This window comes from Benincasa hispida, chromosome 1 (genome assembly GCF_027475165.1).
Source record: "Benincasa hispida cultivar pf3 chromosome 1, pf3_genome.v1.1, whole genome shotgun sequence".
NCBI lineage: Eukaryota > Viridiplantae > Streptophyta > Magnoliopsida > Cucurbitales > Cucurbitaceae > Benincasa > Benincasa hispida.
In genome coordinates, this window is record NC_143478.1 from 29,924,651 (window position 1) to 29,946,077 (window position 21,427).

The 21,427-nt window shown below is 31.2% G+C and overlaps 1 protein-coding gene across 1 annotated transcript; it reads left to right on the top strand.

Moving 5' to 3' along the window:
• The first annotated feature begins 14,935 nt into the window (after positions 1-14,935).
• Positions 14,936-19,124, top strand: LOC150038373 (uncharacterized). Its single transcript, XM_090312887.1, has 5 exons — positions 14,936-15,379; positions 18,022-18,171; positions 18,240-18,362; positions 18,445-18,488; positions 18,620-19,124. Exons 1-5 carry the CDS (start codon positions 14,936-14,938, stop codon positions 19,122-19,124), a joined length of 1,266 nt encoding a protein of 421 aa, XP_090169013.1.
• Positions 19,125-21,427: the final 2,303 nt, after the last annotated feature.

Sequence of the window (21,427 nt, forward strand, 5' to 3'; positions counted from 1 at the left end):
CTCTCTCTTTTATCTCCCACTTTGATCACTTGGGCGAGATCTTGGAATGGTATGGCAACCATGAGTCTTACCTATTTTATAGTCTAAAGAAATTTGACCATCAAGCAAATCCAATGGCTCCAAATGGTCCTCGATCAATATGAAGGATCTAATGACTGCAAATTGTCTTTGATTAATGTGAAAGAGCTAAGGGCTCCGAATTGATCTTGGACAAAGTATAAGATCTAATGATCCAAAATTGTTTTCCAAAAAATTTCTTGAATAATAAGAAATATTCTTGAAGCATCTTGAATATTATTTAACAGCTTTGTGAAATTTTTTTTTTATGGAAAATAATGAAAACAAAGAAGAGGGAAAGATGTGGGTTGTTTCAAATATAGTAAAATGAGCCAAAATATTTATAAATATAGCAAAATGTCACAGTCTATTTGTGATAGACAGCGATAGACATCTATTAGTGTCTATTAGTGATAGATGATATTAGTCTATCAGTGTCTATTAGTATCTATCATGGATAAACTGTGACATTTTTTTATATTTGAAAATATTTTCAACAGTTTTGAATTTAGAATAATTTTTCTAATTAAAAAGTTAGAAAAAAAAACTAATAAAAAAAATAAGTGTTACGTTAGTTTTCATTAAAAAAAAAAAAAAAACTTAGTAAAAGTCCAAAATGAAAGTAAACTCAAACCTCAAGGATAAAATTGTTGGGTTTGAAAATTCAAGTACTCAAATTCAACCTAACCCAAACCCTCAATAATCAAAGGTATAATTTTTTTCCAAAAATAAAAAATAAAGTTACAAAATTGAAAGTTCAAGAATTTATTAGGTATTTTTTTAAAGTCTAATGACCACTTTATCACAAATGAAAGTTTAGAGACTAAACTTAATAATTCAATATTTTTTTTTCATTTTTGTTAAAGTACTATTTTTTTCTTATATCTCGAAACTTATTCTGTTTTAGTTCATACTAACGTTCCCTTAAAATAATTTGGGAAGCATATTATTTTCTCCCTCAAAATTATGAAAACATATATAGTTTTTTAATTTGTAAGTTAAATAACATGCGGTGTATGAATTAGAACTTTGACCTTTTGATCAATGATATGATATCTTAACCAAAGATTGAAGATATAGCATTTTAATCAAGTGAAATACACTCATATTTGTTAAAGTAGAAGACAACACTAACGATTCTATAAATTTTTTGAAGTATCTACAATAGATTTCTCTAGAATTATGTTGAACATGCATACGAAGAAATATCTAGAAACATCTCAGTCTTTATTTTAGAATCCAAGAAATTTTAGAGGATTCCTTTACATAAAGATACTCCCATAGAAATATCTAGAAATGGTTAGATCAAAGAAATGTTTAGAAAAATCCTCTTGCTTGAGATCCAAGGATCTCATGCTTATAAATATAGGACATCTATCCTCATTTATAAAGCAAACAAGCGAAGAGAGGAAGAAAAAAAGCAAGAGAGTTAGAAATAAATTGAGAGTGAAAAGTGAGTGTGTCTTGAGAGAGTGAAAAAAATATTCTCTTAAAAGTATCTATCTTTGTACATTCTCAATAAACGTTTCTTTCTTCTAAAGAGATTGTCTCTCTTTCTTTTGTGCCAATTTCTTCAACAATATTGACAAGACTTGAGATCAAATATTCAAAGACTATCAAAATGATCATAACAATTGACCTAAACTCGCTTACTTGAAATTGAAAGATTCAAACGTATCATATTTGTTACTAGAAGGAAAAACAAGTGAAGAATAAGAAGAAAGAAAAAGATGCATATTCTCTCTCCTTTTTTGAGGAAATAGACATTAATTTATGAGGTGTTTGATTTAACTCTTCAAGTGTTTAATTTTGAAAATAACTAATTTTTAAAAGAAAATTGAAGTGTTTATTAACCACTCAAAAGAGCTTTTCAAAACACTTTCAAGTTTCAAAATGTATTTTAAACAATTTCGATCGAAAGAGTTTAAATAATAATGACTTTTCTTTAAAAAAAAAAAACATTTTTTCTCTAATCAATCAAAATAGTCGTTAACCATTTATCAATTTATCTCATTTTGGTCAATTAGAGGCCCATTTTTGTGGTATTTGGTATTTTTTAACACTTTTAAAAGTTAAATGATAGAAAATACGTCTCAACTTTAGTGTATGTTTTAGTTATGTCTTTAGATTTTGAATTTTTTATTTTTAGTATTGAACTTATAAATCGGTCCACATAATATGTTTTATGCTAAAATAAATTAATAAAAATTGACATAGGAGTTGCCAATACGAGAATAGTTCTGCAATAATTTTCGTTTTTTATCCCAACTCTAAATATTAAGGCCTCATTTGATAATTATTTGGCTATTGGTTTTTAAAGATTAAGTATCCTTTGAATTTTTAAAGATTAAGTATCCTTTGAATTTCTTACCATGTTTTTTATTTTCCTAAGTTAAATTTTTTAAATTTTAGCCAAATTCCAAAAACAAAAACTAAGGCCCCGTTTGGTAATCATTTGATTTTTTTTTTTTTATAAAAAAATTAAGCCTATATCTCTACATTTTTTACAATGATTTGCATCTTTATTAAGTACAATTGTTGAATTCTTGGCCAAATTCCAAATTCCAAAAACAACTTTTTGAAAGTACTTTTTGAGTTCTCAAAATTTGACTTGGTTTTTTAACTATTAGTAAAAAGTAGATAACAAAAGAATAAATTTGGAGGTGGAAGTAGTATCCATAAATTTAATTTTCAAAAACAAAAAACAAAATAATTACCAAACGAGGACAATTTTTTTGTTTTCAAAACATGGCTTGGTTTTTGAAAACATTGGTAAAAATAGAACAAAGCAATAAATTTAAAGGTGAAAATAGTACCTCTAGGCATAATTTTCAAAAAATAAAAATAAAAAGTCAAATGTTTATCAAGCAAGGTCTAAATGACGATGTTTATAACGCCAAAGAATTAAAATATAAATATAATCGTAAGAAAATTTCAAGGATTGAAGGGATATGTATTTTAGTTTTTAAAACCAAAATTCAATTGGATTGACTTCCTAAATGTTTTAAAAGTAAAAAAAAAAAATGTTTATAAATACTTAAAAGGCCAATTTAAAAAAGTATTATAACTTAAGTTGTCGATTGCGTTACAACAAATATATCCTAAACTATGAGACAGACATCATCAAATAAATAGTATAACATTCTTTACCATGCATGTGAATGGAATTAAAGAGCAAACTAACCAAAGGGGAAAAAAAGGGGAAAATGATTTTGACCTTGAACTAGGTAAATTGTATCATAGTTTACCATGTATAAACTTGCAACTTTATTAATTTAAAAACCTAAAACTTGACAAATTGTATCGAGTTTAATTTTAAACTTTCAATTTCATAAACTTAAATATCAAATTTAGTAGATCGTATCAATTTTAATTTTGATATGACTGAATCGTGAGTGTAAATTGATATAATCATTCAAATTTGAAATTTAAATTGATGAAAGCAAAAAAAAAATGTGCTTAAAATTGATATAAAGTTTAGGAAAATGAATGAACCTTTTTTATATTTTTTACTGTTGAGATCGAAAATTACTAGACAACTTTTAAAAGTCAGCAAAATATTCACATGAAAACTTTAAATATTTCTAGTTTTGAAGAACCCAAATATTTGAGACCCACATGCATCAAATCAAGGGGACAAATATATGTATGAAAATTAAAAAATGAAATTCATAATTATTGTGAGATGGAGTGGCGTAAATTACTACAACAAATTTCTTTTATCAGTTGAACTTTTTTTTCTTTTTAAGTGTAATAGAAGTAAAGAAATTTAAACTACAGATATCTTGATCGTTAACACTAATTAGTCTAGTTGAGTTAGGTTCGATTTGACTTTATCAAGTATATTCAGAATAGAATGTTTGAAAACAAATTTTAAATAATTATTAAATAATTTTTTCAGCTTACAAAGTTTTTCAAATGACTTTTGGGTGCTTTTTATTATTATTTTTTTTTAAGGAAACAAGTCCTCACTTTGCTAAACTTTACATAAAAATGAGATGCATGTGAAGCTGCAGCTCTCAAAGTCCCATAAGTTTATCATTTCAGGTGATGGAAAGGACATTAATGGCTTTCACATTCTTTCAATTGAAAACCCCAATTTCATTAAGACAATGTAAAATGCAGCCATGTGAATGGTGGAACCTTTTCACAATAGTTTTCTTTCTGTTAACCATGAAACTGTGATTAATTCGTAAAAGTTAGTTTTGTTTGATAATAATTTTATTTTTGTTATTTGTTTTTTAAATTTATATTTATTTATTTGTTTCTTCCGATCAATTATGGTTACCCTTTTCTTTTCTTTAAAAAAAAAAAATCTTAAACTTCTAATAAAAAATAAAAAAAAAAGGTATATTTGAAGAACTATTTTTTTTAATTTTCAAAACTTGTCATGATTTTTCTTTTAAAGAAGGACTTCGTTTTCAAAACACCTGTAGAAAGTAGAAAATACAATAAATAAAAAAATAAAAAAAAACTTTTTAAAAAATAGTTTAATCGAAAAATGTTTTCCCTTAGCTACCAAATAGTTCTTAAATCAAATGGGTTGTTCTACCAACTTTGTCTGTGCATTGTCCACATTTTGCTTTGCTTAACCTAACATGATGGTAGTGGACGTACCATCAAACTTTGTATTGATCGATTAGATAAAAAGATTACAAGTACATGTAAATAATGATAAAATACATCTTAATTGATATTAACTTTTGTCAATAAAATTAAAAACCAAACCACATGATCAATTTATGTTTAAAGCGAACAATATCATAATAGTGTATAAATTATAAAACACCAATTAACTCTAAAAAATCATTTTTTTATAGTATAATAAAGTCTCAAGCTTTACCATTGCATTTTGTATTGGTAAAGAACATAGTGATAATTGATTCCCATGATATTGAAATATTAAGAAAGGTAGCACAAAAAAGAAGGGGGAAAGAATAGGAATATGTCATTTTCTGAAATGGACTAATTGCTAAGTTTCTTCCCTGCAATATTAGCTGTTTGATTACAACTTTTATCTGTCTTTACAAAACAAATAGAATCATCTTCTTTATATCAATGCTAATGCTCTCTACACTATTTTCTTTTAATTTGTGTCTTTTTCTTTCTGTCCTCACTCTAACTATCAAACTTTAATTTGTGATTAACCAAAATTTAATGCAATAGAGCGCACGTGTCGTGTTCTCATTGCTCGCCGTGTCCAAAAAGTCAAGACGATGGGAGCTTTAGATCGACCCGTTGGAAGCGTCATTATATTCTTAAAAAGAAAAATAACTCATCTTTTGAGAATACGGTACATTTGTGGTCTCAAATTATAGATAAAAAAAGGGTAAAATATTTGAGATTCTTTTTAGTGAAAACAATCTCTCTTTCCTTTAGTTTAAATTCAAAAGAAGTATTCTAGACGTAAATTTATTTTTCTATTTTAGATAGAGTGAGAATTCGAACATTAAATGTCTTAGCCAAATATATATATCTAAACGTAAAGATCTTATTTTTACCTATAAGATAAAATGAAGATTAATAATTTTTTTTAATAGACAATATTATTATACAACAACAAGAGGGATCCCACAGCTAGGATCAAGGCATCACAGCAAACAAAGTATCTATATAAATAACGCACAATTGGAAGACACAAAACAACCAATCTAAACCAACACAACCTAAAAACAATGAGACGAACAAACCAAACACAATCCAAAGAAATTTAGGCATTAGTTATCAAATTTGCCAAAATTACTCCAAACACACTAAAAACATGAGTACACAAGGAATAACAAATATATAAGGTAAGCTAGTGGGACAAACAAAGCCCACTTGCCCATCTTTTCTTCTATAAATAACCTACAAAAAGGACTATGCTAATTAAGATAAAAATATATTGAAGACAACAGAGTTTCTCTCTCTCTCTCTTTATAAATAATCTAACCATTTTCCCTTTTTTTCTTTTTTTTTTTAAAAAAAATCTTTTCTTTTTTCCATATTTGAGAGTATGAATCTTAGGTGCAGGTGGAGAGTTCCAAAGGGATCGCATTGATCCAATGTTTGTGGAGTTCATTCCCGATTGATTATTGGATCGTGCGATCCCTTAGGAATCTTCCATCAGTAGCTCTAACACTTGTGTTGCTAACTTGATGAATTTCTCCAGGTATGGAAGACTAGTTCTTGTTATATATATGTGTGTTTTATTGGTTTCTTTCATCTATAATAACTTTGTATTATTTACCCATGTAACTTGATTGATCATCATATCTACAAAATAGCCATTTGATCCCTTATGTAATTTTGTTCGATTTAATCTCATCTATTCTCTTATTAATATGCATTTTATACATGTAAATTACCTTCAAAATTATGGCTTTACCCTCAAAACATGTTTTTAAACACGCCATCGAATTTGAATAATTAAATGCATGTATTTAGAATGATTTTGGACATGACAAAACCAAATACGTCATTAAATTTTATTAGTCAAGATGTACAAATGAATTAAGTAATAAAGTAAAAAACTAACCTCACTTAGGCCTTCTTGTAATTACAGTACATATTTTATGTTCAAATTATTTTGATCAAATGTCGTAAAGTTTGTGTTAATCAAGAGATGTGTAGTTCAAATCCTCACACTCTATTGTAAATTAAAAAAAAAAAAAAAAAAAAAACTCAAATCCTGATTTTTGTTAGATTAATTTATCTCGCGAACTTATCTTCTATAGATACATTTTCTTTAAAATTGCTATTCACCTCTAAAAATATTTGGAGGATCATTAATGAATTGATATTTGAGTAAAATATTTATTATTATTATTATTATTTTTTGTGGTTTGTTTTTTTGGTCTTTTGTCTTTTTTGATTATATATATAAAATTAGTTGGATAAATATTTTGGAATAAAGCAATAACATTTTTGTTCGGGTCGGGTCAGACCCATATGGGCCGGTTACTTGGCAAGGGCCAAGCCCAAATTTTCATTGTACAGGGACTGAATCAAATGGGTTTTCTTTTGCGTGGCCCGTACCCATCCTTACTCATTTACCCTTTCTTGTAGTATTTTTAGGGATAATAATTAAAAATATATCAATATTTAAAAAGAACTGCATATATAGCAAAATCTATTAGTAATAGGTTTTATTGTTGATAGACTCTTACTAGTGATATGATCTATCACCGATAACTTTGAAAGTAAAATCTAAATTTTGCTATATCTACAAATTCTTTTGTATTGTACTATATCTGCAAATACTTTAAGCTTGATTATTATATTTGCAACTATCCCTTTTTTAAAATTGACAACCGCTTAGATTTGAATTCTTCTTGATGTTCCTCTATTTGGACGTCACTGCATAGATTCTTTTTACTCAAATTCGTTGATCGTGGATTTTTCCATCGTTTATTTTATTGTCTTTCACTTTCAATCGTCTATATAAATTTCAAATAGGAAAAGATTTGAAACGGACTTTGTAGATGTTGAGAAGGTAAATATTTAATTAAAAATATTTAAATTATAAATATTGAATTTGTGACAGATTTCTTAGGGATACTCCTTCCATTGATATTTTTTTAGGGATGACTTAGGATGCATTTTCAAAATTAAAAAACAAAAAGGTAGAGTGGGAAAAACATAATAAATGACTACACAAATTTAGACATTTTTCACTAAAAACTAAAATAGACTTCTTTCAATTCCAAGCCATTGTTTTAGACATATCCTATAGTTTCTCTTCTTCAATTTCATCTCTTTGGACCTACTAATTTTTACTCTATTTAAATTCTACTAATTTACCCACTAACTTTTAACAAATAATAATACAGGCAACCCCAATAACTTTAACAAAAGTCAAGTTTGGTACAAAATTTGCCTTGAAATAGTTCCACCAGAACTTAGAATTTTCATCAAGAAAAAAAAGAAAAATTCAATTCTAGTACCATACTTGTTCCATTGTATTTCAGATGTACGTTTTATAATTTATTAAATGCACCCGAGAATACTTTTTCGACAATTTTTCGAATAAAAACCTACCATAAAGTATGCATAACAATGCTATTTAAATTTTAAAGTGTAAAATTGTGACACTTATCTGAATATGTGTTTTATCAATCAATAAATGTGTATGAGAATACTTTCTTCGACAATATCTCAAATGAAAACCTATTTATAAATATAAATTGTAACACTCTTTAAAGTTTAAACGAGAGTTGTGACTGTTTGAAAAAAAAAATGGCCAATTGAATAATGGATAATTGCATGTCTTCAACTAAAAAGTCAGTATTTGAATCCTTACCATATAAAAATTTGTGATAAAAACTAATACACCTTATGAAGTTAATGGTTAAAAATATCATTTCCCTTTCGTCAGTTAGTTTTATTTTGACTAAATTATATAAAATATCTCTAAACTTTGTACTTTTTATCAGAAATATATTTGATCTTTCAAAAGTTTAAAAAATATCCTCAAACTTCCAAAAATGAGTTTAAAAAAATATTATTTTCGTTAGTTTTGGATGAAAATCGTTAATGTATTATGTCAAGTCCTCCTAAGCTTTCATAAGATTAAAAAATACCCTTAAACTTAAGAAGATATTAAAAAATATCCTTACTGTTATATGAACAAAATCCGTTAATGTCGTTTTATTTCTCTATATTTCTTTTTTTTTTTTTTCTTCCCTCATCTTCACTGTCCTCTTGTTTGACATTTATTTATTTGAAAAAAAAAAAAATAAAACTACACACTTCAATAGTAAAGATATATGAATTATAATGAGAAGAAAGAGAATAAAGTAAGACCAAGATGTTTTAGGACTTAAATATTTTAACAAAATTGTACGGTCAGTACTTGAGTGTGTTTTAATAATCAAATACATTTTTTATTTTATTTATCATTTTGGTATGTTTTAAGAGGAGATTTTAGTTTTGAATGTAAAATTTTGTGGGATTTTATGTTTGAACTTAAATTTTTTATTTCCGTTATGGATGCTAAGAAGTGTAAGAATTAATAAAATAGAAGAAAAATGGGAGTATCCATATATATAAAAAAATAAAGATATCAATATAGTTTATTTTGAAATTGATTTTTTTCAAACTCAATAAAACTTTAAATAAATTGATCACCATACTAATGACAGAAATACTTTTAAAGGGTTTTTTTTCTCTCGAAATTTTAGAGTTATTTTGCAATGAGTTAATAGTGGGTTCTGTTCATATAATAATGGTGAGGGTACTTTTGAATCTTTTTAAGTTTAAAGGCACTTTTGAAACTTTTGAAAGTTCAATGGTACTTTTGACACAAAACTTTAATTGTTTTCATCCAAAACTAATGACAATGGTATTTTTGAACTTTTCTTTTTAAAGTTTAAGAATACATTTGAAACTTTTGAGAGTTGAGAAATATTTTTTTGACACAAAGTACAAACGTCAAGGACATTTTTATAATTTAACCTTTTATTTTTGCCTCTTTAAATTTTCTTGTATACCCTTCTTAAATACTGTTTTTCAAACAAAAGTTGGTGAGATATTTTTTCTTTATTTGTTTATGAAGGAATCAAATTTCTTGTGCAGAAGCATGTGATCACTGTTTGCCTTAATTTGTGTGATATGAACTTTTTAGAGAATAATAACAAAGCTATAGGATTAAGCATGCTCTTAAGAATTTCAAAAGAAATAGAATGTTACCTTTAAAGATCGATCTTCAATGTTTTTTCTCCCTGTCTTGGCAATTACAATACGTTCAAAACAATGCGACATGACCAATAATCTTCTCTACTATCCTCTTTGGATAAGGAGGTTTGTGGGAACCTTGTGGAAGGGAAGAGAAAAACAGAGAACTCCTTTCTCTGAGAGTATGTGTGATGGAGAGATTGTGAGAGAGAGCATGTGTGAGAGTATAATTTTTTTTTAACGTGAATCTGATTCAAGCCTCTTTTAAATAATTGCAGACTATTTTACCGATTAAGAAAGAGAGAGGGAAATTGCCCTATCTCCACTCTCCTACTCTCTCACTCCCCCAGTCCCCTGCAATGCAAAGTAGTTTAGTTTAGTTTAATTTAATTAGATAAATCAATTTAATTCAAATGTGCATCTCTCACATAACCTATACTTTTAATGTGAATCTTATTCATATCAATTATAACCTATAGTTTTAATATAAATCTAATTAATTTAATATTTGAATCTTGTTCAAATATTAATACTATATAGTTTAATTATGAATCTAGTTCAAAATTAACTCTATATGATAATGTATATTAATTGTATCATATACAATCAACATTATATATATATATATATATATACACACACACACACACACAATTAATTATCTTTAAAATAATTTGAACTCTTTAAATTCTTTCCACTTTAAAATCCTTGTTTAATCCATTTGTGAGCTAGTAAATGAACCTAAGGGACATACAGTTATAAGCTCAAAGGATACAAGATTAATTAATTAAACTCTTTAATTAAATTAATCAACATTAATTAACTATGAGACTCTTCACTAAAGAACTATTGTTGCACTCCTATGAAGCAGTATATTTATATGTCTATTGAATTAACCATATTTTGTAAGTCAACCATTCATAAATTGTTCGTAATTACATCTGGATCAAATTACCATTTTATCGTTGTAGTTACCTTAAGTACCACTGATCATTTAATGAACAATTTCGTTTATGGTTAAAAAATAAATAAAGTCCCTCTCGGGACAGTGAGAGGGTGAGGTCTCATTGTTCAAGTCTCAGAATTAGCACTTAAGGGAATAATCTATCTACTTTCCCTAAAGTCAAGAAGAAGTGAATTCCATCTCGTGAAGTTATGTTCTCAGCTTCTCACTCGGTATCATTCCCAAAATGTTAGACATATTGAGTCAATAGTTAAGGTCACTCTGACTCATATAAATCAAAGAATGGCCCTTATGAGCAGGAGTTCATAACTCACTCAGGATTGAAAGCGAGTTACATATTTATTGTTTGAAATAAAAATTTCTTCAACTAACGGTGTTACAAAGATAGACTATATTTCGTGGTTCGATCTTATACAGGCTCACTATAGAGGATACCTCCACTTGCATGTCATCACATGAACGATTTGGATCAAATTGTTTGTAACACTTACAACTGTTGTAACATTTATAAAGTTGGTTGTATCCATAATGTTACTAGGATAATGTACCCAACTCTATCCATATACTATAAACATTTCAGGTTATTCGTTGAACACGATTTAATTGTATGTCAACTACATACGGTTCAAATTACATTAAATAACCTTAGATATTAGTTTATTGAAATTTGAATTATACAAATAATAGAATACTTTATTCATGAAATAAACACTTTATTTATGTATTAATATTTTGTTTACAAATTTACACATATTACAAGATTTAGGACATAAATCCTAACAATTTAGGCATTGTTTAGTAAAACGATAACCATTTTGTTTTTTATTTTTAGTTCTTAAACTTATGCTTGTTTTCATGGGGTTCTTGCTCATGATTTTCATATTGATATATAAACATTTAAATTATCAGCCATTTAAAAAAAAAAACTATTTTTTTTTTTCAAAATATGATTTTGATTTTAAAAACACTCCTAAATTCTAGACAATAAAATATATAAACCAATAAATGAAACTAGTATTTATAAACATAATTAAAAAGGAAAAAAGAAAAAAACTAAAAGATTATCAAAAGTTACCTTAAATTCAGTCAATAGTTGTTTAGAAATTATTATTTCTTGTTTTTCACTTTCAGATTTTTTCAAAAAAATGATTGTTATTAGTATTAGTAATTAAAAATGTTCATTTATACATAAAAATGGAGAGTAGGGGATTAGATGCAATCTTTTGAAAACCAAAATGAAATATGACTTACTTTCTAAATTTTAAAAATTTGATCCTTTTATTTACAAATTACCAAAACGGATCATCGTGCATGACCTTTCGCTCTATTGCTCTCTTTTCTCACTTTGGATTTCATCTCTCGATTTCCTCTCTTTTCTCACTTCTACCAACAAATCCACTTTCAGCGAAAGCCAACACCACACATGGAGAGATTTAAATGAGGCAAAACCCAAAGTGGTGGAAGGCGATCCCGGCGACACCCCTCTGGTGAAACTCCACGTCCTGGTGGCCCCTTCTTCGACAAATACCCACATTTTGACCCAGAACCCCATGCATTGACGACCGATAATCATCGATGCATATTTTCCAATGTGTGTAAATTTCTTCCATTATTGGTTTTCTCAAAATGGACGATATAAGTGTGTGCACGATTCTCAAAGGAAAGGTTGATGATTAGTAGATTAAATACATATATTTATAAAGTTAAACATTTAAATTTGTATTATTATTAGTTTAGAATTTAAACTAATGCAACAAAGTTTAGGGGTATAAATTGTTATATAAAATAAAATACAAAACATGCCTTCTTTACTTCTCAAATGTATAGTAAATATTAAAAATATTATATAAACACAATGATTGTTAAATATTTTAGTTGTAATTTTTTTTAATGCAATTTCACCCCAATCAAAATTTACCACGTCATGACCATAAAAGTTAATATTATTAAATTTAGGATCAATTAAGAATTATTATGTATTCTTAAATTAAAATTTGGAGACAAATAAATGGCCAACTAAAATATACCACATGTCTTTGGCTATCTAATCACATGGATAGATTTATCAAGTTCAACTGACTACTAAAAAAAAAAAAAAAAAAAAGTTCAACCGACTACAATGGATAAATTTGGCTAAATGCTCGATTGAGCTTGGAATTACAAATTGGAGTAGGTCAAATAATTAAAGTTGCTCGGATTCAATGCCAATCTAATTCAAGTTCATGGTGGAAATTTGGGTCAAAGAAAAGATTAGGCCTCAGCCTAATTTTAACTCAAGCTCAAGCCCAATTTTTGGACCCAAAAGCAACTGGGCCCAAGGCTATGTAAGCCCATGAGAACTCCTTACCCTTCATTTATGGGAGATGGAAAAATCGAAGACGAAGTGTTGAAGCTATGAAGACTTGAAAATTGAAGCTCCGGTTGATCTCAAGAGTACAACTTTCTGGAGATTGAATACTTGGAGGACTAAAATTTCCTTCAATTCTAGAAGAATGAAACTCTAATCGATCTCAAGATTATAACCTTTTAACGACTAAAGACTTGAGAGGTTAAGACTTCGTTCAACATTTGAGAGAAAGTATGAAAGGAACATATATTAAAAACTATCCCTACAATTACTTAAATCAATATAAGTATATGTTTATTCAATGAAGTAATTTTTTTAAAAAAAAAAATATTGTCGAACAATTTTTTATGTAAATTTTTAATTTGAGAATTGAGAGAATAAGTAGTAACGAAGTGTTACGAGACTTTAAAGGAATAACATTATACAAATATGATACGCATTTTCCCCCAATATAATTAGAAAAATGGAAAATGTCACAACTAATACTTTTTATGTACTTTAAAGCGCGACTAAAATTTTTAAGGCATGATCAAATTTTCATCTACCGGAAATGGAAATATGTGACAAAAAAATATATAAATATTGGTTTTTGTTATACACAGTATTTTGGTTTAAATTATGAGGTAAGTATTGGAGATGTCCACGGAGGTGGGATGGGGCTAGGGATGGCTTCTCCGTCCTCCGTTTTCGCTACCTATTTTATTCCACATTCTGCGAAATTCTCCACAGGAATCGCGACAGGGATTTCCCACGGGGAATTCATGGGGATTGAGTTCCTTACAGGGAATTTTTCCTCGTTTGGATTTTTTTTACAAAAAAAGATTACAATTGTAACATCCAAAATTTTGTTAGTAACGTAATTTCAATAATTTTCTTTAATTAAGGTCGTTTTTGGAATTTTGGACTTTTAAGTACAACTACGATTGATGGAATTTATTTAATTAAATTTGGAAATTTATGTTTGAAATTAATGTCAGGATTTAATTTCATTTTTAAGTGGGTTAATTAAATTCTTTTTGAATTGGAAGTGTTGGGGAGAAGGATTTAATAAGGAAAATTTGTACGGATGACCCAATTTTTAGGTCCAAAATGTCAAATGACCCATTTTAAAAAAATAATATCAATTGACCCTCTGCTTACGTCATCACGATATGAGATTGTCCCTCTAGTTATACGATACTCGTGCGCTCAAACTCAACGGTCGTCCCATTCTGCTCAAAATTATCGTGCAAGTGTCGTCCAACCTCACTCTGCAAAACCATCATCCATCTACTGTAGTAATCGAAGTTCTCTACTACTGTAATCGAAGTTCTCTACTGGGTTAGTGAATTTAATTTTTATCTTCCATGTTGTGTTGCATCTGTTTAGGTTGGTTTTGTTTGATCGATCGTCACATTCATAACTGGTTTCAGGGTTTAATTGGTCGCGTTTATTTTTTATTTTGGGTTTTGATGTGTTCTGCATTGGTTGAGGATGAAGAAGATATAGTTAGAGTCAAAGCAGGTAGTGGATAAGTTTTGTGAGAGCAAGATGGGCTAGAGCGAGATGGACAAAAAACGAGATGGGCTAGAGTGAGATGGGATAGAGCGAGAAGAGCGAAAGCGAGATGGGCTAGAGTGAGACGAGCGAAAGTGAGATGGGCGAGAGCGAGATTAGTGAGAGCGAGACTTTAACAGTATGTTTTGTTAGTGATTTTTTAGTACGAACCTGTTAACTGATATATTGAATGTTCATACAATGCAGGAGTAATTTAAGATGTCAAAATCTTTGAAAATTCGTGAAGTTGATAGGTTTCCCAAGCAAATAACGTGCCTGGCCCATGTTGCCAATACCAACAAGATTGTAAAGTAGAACTTGTATTTGGTCACTTTGTAGACACTGAACTTGTATTCAACAGCCCACTAATCCACTATATGTTATTGAGGGAAGTGAAGAAGTCGGGTGTGGACTCGATTAGTTTCTTTGTCAGAGGAAATGTTGTCACATTTTCGAAGGACGACTTTTTATTAATCACTGGTTTGTGGCAGTCTCCTACGCGAGTTGTATGGAGTGAGGAGTCCTCACAAGAACTTTTGACGAGGTACTTTGGTAATCGGTCGACCTCAGATTCATTTCATTTGAATTTACTTGAAGAAGAATACAAAAAATTGGTATTTGAAAATGACGCTAATGCTGTTAAAATTACCCTAGTATATTACACAGAGGTTGCAATGATGAGCAAAAACAAGCAAAAGAATGTTATTGATCATACTCTATTTGACGATGTTGAAGACATAGATTACTACAACAATCTTGATTGGGGTAAAATTATTTGGCAGAGGACATTTGATGCCCTGAAGACCGCACTAAACGACAAGGTTGGTTTATACAAGGTGATAACTTGTAGAAATACAAGTTATTGTGGCTCAAAAGTTGGAACAATTAAGGTCTTTAATGATAAAATCTCATAATTTTTAGAGAAAATGTATGGAATTATTCAAACACTATCAAACTCATGTAAAAGAATGTTTATTGCTAAAATACTACAGCACTAATGCATGATATTGATTGAGGTTGTTTGTGTCAAATCACCACTTGCAAGCATGGGAATTTGCAGCGGACGGCGTCTGAAAAGCATCTGAGTGTCAGACAGCTGACTAGGGTATGGAATTTAATGTTGCCCATCATCAAGTTGGAGAAGACCGACGCCTATAAATAGAAGAAATCCCACTAGATCAACGGATCTTTTAGCTTATTGCATAATTTTGAAATTTTGAGACCTTAGAGCTGTGTTGTGGTGGCAAGAAGGACAAGAGGGAAGCGAACCACCACTATCGCCGATCAAGGAGCGGAGAAAGCTGAGCTCGAGAGAGAACTTTCTTCCAATTCTTCCACAATTGGTTGTATGCAAACTAGAATTGAGCCAAAGAGGACAAGAGATTGTACTCTGTGGCTTGACTCCTTTCATTTCATCTTACTTATCATTTTCATCTTCGCATTTGATTAAGTGTTGGTTTTGTAAAGACAACCAGTTTCTTTATAAATTCACATATTTGATCTACCATACTTCGCCACTGTTTATTTCTTGTTTTATGTCGGATGCATTTATAACTTCATGCAAAATTCCATTTCGAAACGCTTAAGCCAACTAAATCAATTGGTAAAAGCATTTTAGCTTAAATTATTTGAGAGAATAAGCAAGCTAGCATCAGGTTAGAACACTTAGTACATCTAGAGATAGACGCACTAGTGTTTTATTGCATTCTGTGATTGACATATACATCCTAGAGATAGGTATTGTATGACATTCGCATTGAGAAGTGTCGAATACAAGTCTAATGCATAGACGGAGAAAAAAAAGTCATCTGATTCGCATCATATTCTTGTTTGTGTACATCTAACTTAGATCGACGCATATCACTTGCATCAAACTCCATTTTCACACGACCCCTTATTTTTTACTTGACCCTTTTGTATCTTCTTACATGCACACAACAGTTTAGTGTAAATAACTCATTTCTACATTCACTTAGGATATTTATACAACAGTTACAATGCAAGGTCTGCGTTAGCTTTAATCTGAATCCCTGAGTTTGACCCTAGACTTACCAGGAACCTGAGTTAGATTTATACTTGGATCTGAGTCAGGAAAACTTGAATGCATATAGAGAAGTGTCATGTGTCCTGTTGCACATCATTAACGTCAACGCGTCACTAATGCATCATTCACATTTACACTTATTTTTCCAATTACTTTATACAATACACTCCTAAGCTTGAAGCACGAAATCAATGAACACAAGGAGAGGGTGAGGGGAAATAAAAATTATGTTGTAAAGTAATCGCTCTGTGGATTTCCCCAAGCATTTTAGGTAGATGTTCCTTAACTTAACTTTATCTTTGGTTTAACATTAACATAGTTATAAATTTGAGTTGTTTGGATTTATGTGTAGACGTACGAGATCCTATTGTCAATAACAGGAAACGTTGCCACTCGAAAGAGCAAGGTAGTTGTGGCTCGTGTATTACGGTGGTCATGCTCTCACTCAGTGTCATTCAAAGCACTCGAGAGAGATGTTTTTTAGTCTCAAAATGTAAATATAATCTATATAGCCACATTATGTTTATTCGGTAGTTAAATGTACACTAACCATCTTACTGGGTTCCTTAATGCAGACAAAAGTCAAAGAGGGTCTTGTCATGTCCGCTAAGAAAGAGTTTTGAGACACCCCAATTGATAGACGGGCCGTAAGACAAGCACAGTCTGACACCGAGAGTTCAGGGAGCTCTAGTAGTTCAAAGAGTGGCAATAGTTCAGATAATAGTTTAGAAGATGGGAAAGGTGAACAACAGGGTAATCAGAAGGTGGAGTGAGGGATGACGAATCTGATGGGGACAAAAACATCTACCAACCTACTCACACCCCTAGCGAGGATATGTTTCATGATGTGCTGGTGAGTGACGCACGTCCTGAGCCTGAAGAGAAGTGTTCTATCCCAAAAGTTTCGGGCCATAGGAAGGGAGGCAATGTTGATCCTGATGTATATTCGAACCTGCGGAGCATTGACAACCCAATATCAAGCTTGGATACCCATGTATTGAACCTAGAGACAGACACGAGAGACATGAAAGCATAATTGTCAACTATTTCTCTCTATTACAGTCTATGAAGGGTTTCGCGGTTTTTAAGGCGACGAGGTCTCCCACTCCATAGACAGGCCACGATGCCACCATGTCCCCCATCCCGACTTTATCTCGGTCACCCACCCAACCTATACTTAGGTCACCTACCCCACATGTACATAGGTCACCTACCCTACCTCCACCTAAGTCACCTACCCCACCTCCACCAAAGTCACTGATCCCACCTCTACCTCTCAATTCATATGTATAGCTTGATATCATAACCTCCTCTAACACCCTCCATTTCGATTCACAACTAGGATCATTACGTGATTCAAAAATTTCTTTCTTCATATTTGTTATTCAACATGTTCACCATTTTGTTCTATTTCTGTAGGTTATGGTCAAGAGTAGAAAAACAACACGTAAGAGAAAGGTCGTTGATAAATACACACCTCCTGTCGAACCAAAAAAGAAAATAACAAAAGAGAAGGAAATGGTTAAACTTCCTTTGGATCGTCCAACTATTAAGTACCCTCTCCCTGAGGTACCTACGAAGTTTAAAGCGATGATCCAATACTCCTTGAAGTATGAGGTTCCAGCTGCTATATCAAGGAAATGCTGAACTGGATTGCCGATAAGAATACGGACAAAGAGGTTCGAGAAAATGCAGTTCAACCATTATCCAAATCCTTTTTCCAAGAGTTGACTGAACTAAGTTCATGGGTTGAGTGTGACGTAAGTTTACGATTCTTGTCCTTTTTACCAAGTATATATGGTTTACTCCTTTTTCCTAACATATATCTTGTTCTGGATGCAGACCCTAAATATCCTATTTCAGTTCATGAAAGATAAATTATATAGGTGACTAAACATGTGTATGGCCCTTTTCACTATCCTGCCAATTGGAATAACGGTAACCATTTATTGCACTTTTGAATAGGAATACGTTGGTTAACTATTATGTGTTTTTAATGTTCTTTCTCCGTGTAAAGTCACTTAAATTCTCGAGATGGAGTCTACAAACATATTAAGAACAAGTCGACTTTAGATGCTGCCGTAGAATGGGGGGGAGAGACATTACCGGATTATGTCGTGGGTAAATTCGATATCAAGTGGTCAGATGTGGAGTTCGTATACACAGCAACAAACATTGATCAACATTGGATGTTGATAGCATTCGATCTAAATAGAGGTCGGTTGTTCGTATTTGATTCACTACCATCCATGACATCGAAGAAAAAGCTAGAGTCTTTCCTTGAACCGTTGATTTACACTCTACCATCGGTTCTTCACTACTGTGACTTGGAATGTTGGAAGCCGAACATCGAAACGTCTCATTGGAAGATATCCCAACCTACCTCTACGATTACACAGCACGGGTCATTAGATTGTGGAATATTTGTTGTAAAATTCTTAGAACATTTAGTGATTGGTAGTGCCCCATCTGTAATAACTCAGGATAAGATGACTGACTATAGGATGCAATTGGCATGTTAATTGTAGACGAACACTCCATATTATTGACGTACATATATATTATTGATGTAATTTTACTAACATTTTAGTTAAATTGTTAGTGTAGAACTACCATGAATATAGAAGATTCATTCATGAATGGAACAAGTTAAATTACACTTATAAAAGGGAGAGCGAGATAAGCGAGACATCTGAAGAGTTTCATGAATAGACAAACTTTAGTAATCAAACTTATAAGCGAGACATTTTAAAAGGGATTACAAGTGAGAGCGAGATTCACGAAAGCGAGATATGCAAGAGCGAGATTCGCGAGAGCGAGACATTTCCATAATGATTCACGAATAGCCAACAATTTAATTACACTTATAAAAGGAAGAGCGAGCTAAGCGAGACATCTGAAGAGATTCATGAACAGAAAAACTTTAGTAATCAAACTTATAAGTGAGACATTTTAAAAGGGATTACAAATGATAGCGAGATTCACGAGAGTGAGATACACGAGAGCGAGAAGTTTCCAGAATGGTTCATGAATAGCCAACAATTTAATTACACTTATAAAAGGGAGAGCGAGATAAGCGAGACATCTGAAGAGATTCATGAATAGACAACCTTTAGTAATCAAACTTATAAGTGAGATATTTTAAAAGGGATTACAAGTGATAACGAGATTGGCTTAGCGAGACATTTCCAAAATGGTTCAGGAATAGCCAACAATTTAATTAACCTTATAAAAGGGAGAGCGAGATAAACGATACATTTGAAGAGATTTGTGAGTAGACAAGTGGCACATAGAAAATTACAGTTTTGAGGATTAAATTGGCACATAAAAGGTTACAGTTTTGAGGATTCATGAATAGACAAGTGGCACATAGACAATTACATAGACAAGTGGCACATAGATAATTACAAAAAAAAATGGCACATAGACAATTACATAGACAAGTGACACATAGATAATTACAAACAAAAAGTGACACATAGACAATTACAATCGACTGACATTTGAATCATTTGGATTAGAATCAATAGGTCGCCCAGACGTGAGCGGTTCACTACAGTTTTGTCGATTATGCCTGTAGTTCCTGCACCTACCACATTTTACTTGTTTGCATTGTTCTCCTCTTGATAGTATTCTTTGTACTCTTCGTCGCCCAATCTGTACCACTCTTCTAGGAGGTACAATATGCTCTTCCACATATCTCAGAGGTCTCTTCCATTCATATATGTGATCGAGTGGATTTACGGGTTCTGCATAAGCAATTATGAGGGAGTCAATGCTATAGAATAGACTGCACAAACCATGGATGAGAATGTTTCATTCTCACGTAGCCATAATTGCATGCGAACATGGGATACCGAGTGAGTCAAATTCCTTGCATGTGAATTCCTTCGTATGAAGGTTCAAAATACCGTACAATCGATTATCCCGCACATGGATCCTATAACAATCAATCGGCTCAACTCGATATCGTCTGCCCTTGTCACACTAAGTTGCTAATCGATTTTCACAGTAGTCTAAATATGATGTCGTTCGAGATGCCCAATAATTTCTCCGTTTATAAAATCATGACTGGATGAGGCCTCGAACATGTTCCAACAAGTACATTATGGGCAGTTGTTGATATTCTTTGGTCAATGAATCGAAACACTCTGCACTATTTGACGTTATGTTATCGTATCTTCGTTCTATTTGGTAAATACGAACCCACATTTCAAGACCAATATCCTCCAAATATTTCGATACCGCACCATTTCGAAAAGTATGTAGTTGGTCCCAGTGTGCTTGGAACTCTGACATACAAAATGCCCTAGCTGCATCCTTGAACATCCCAACAATTGTGTTGTCCTTAAAGTTGGAAAGAATATTATTTTCTAGGTGGTAGGTGCACAATCCATGAAATGTTGTAGGAAAAACTGCACGAATGACATTGCTAATAGATACCGCTTGATCGGACACGAACACCAAGTTAGGGGGTTCTCCAATGGCACACTTCAAGTTCGACATAAACCACTTCCAAGCTCGATCAGTTTCATTGTCCACTATGGCATATGCTAGTGGGTAGACTTGGATGTTACCATCCATGGAGATGGTCCCTTTGTATTTTTCTTTCAAATGCGATCCATAAAAAATTATCACAGGTCAACAACTTGAAAAACCTCTAATACAAGGTCCTAATGCCATAAACATGTACTTGAAATGGACATCATTTTCAAGTTCAATTTCAAACCTTGTACTTGGATTCTCCATCTTTAACACTTCACCATATGCATGTAAAATAGCATACGACTCTTCTGGAGTACCCCTATGATGGAACACGAGACAT

Coding starts and splice junctions, on each gene's coding strand:
- LOC150038373 (XM_090312887.1), top strand. CDS start 14,936: ATGTTATTGAGGGAAGTGAAGAAGTCGGGTGTGGACTCGATTAGTTTC. Junction 15,380..18,021: donor AGACCGCACTAAACGACAAG/GTTGGTTTATAC, acceptor CTATTTCTGTAG/GTTATGGTCAAGAGTAGAAA. Junction 18,363..18,444: donor GTTCATGGGTTGAGTGTGAC/GTAAGTTTACGA, acceptor TTCTGGATGCAG/ACCCTAAATATCCTATTTCA.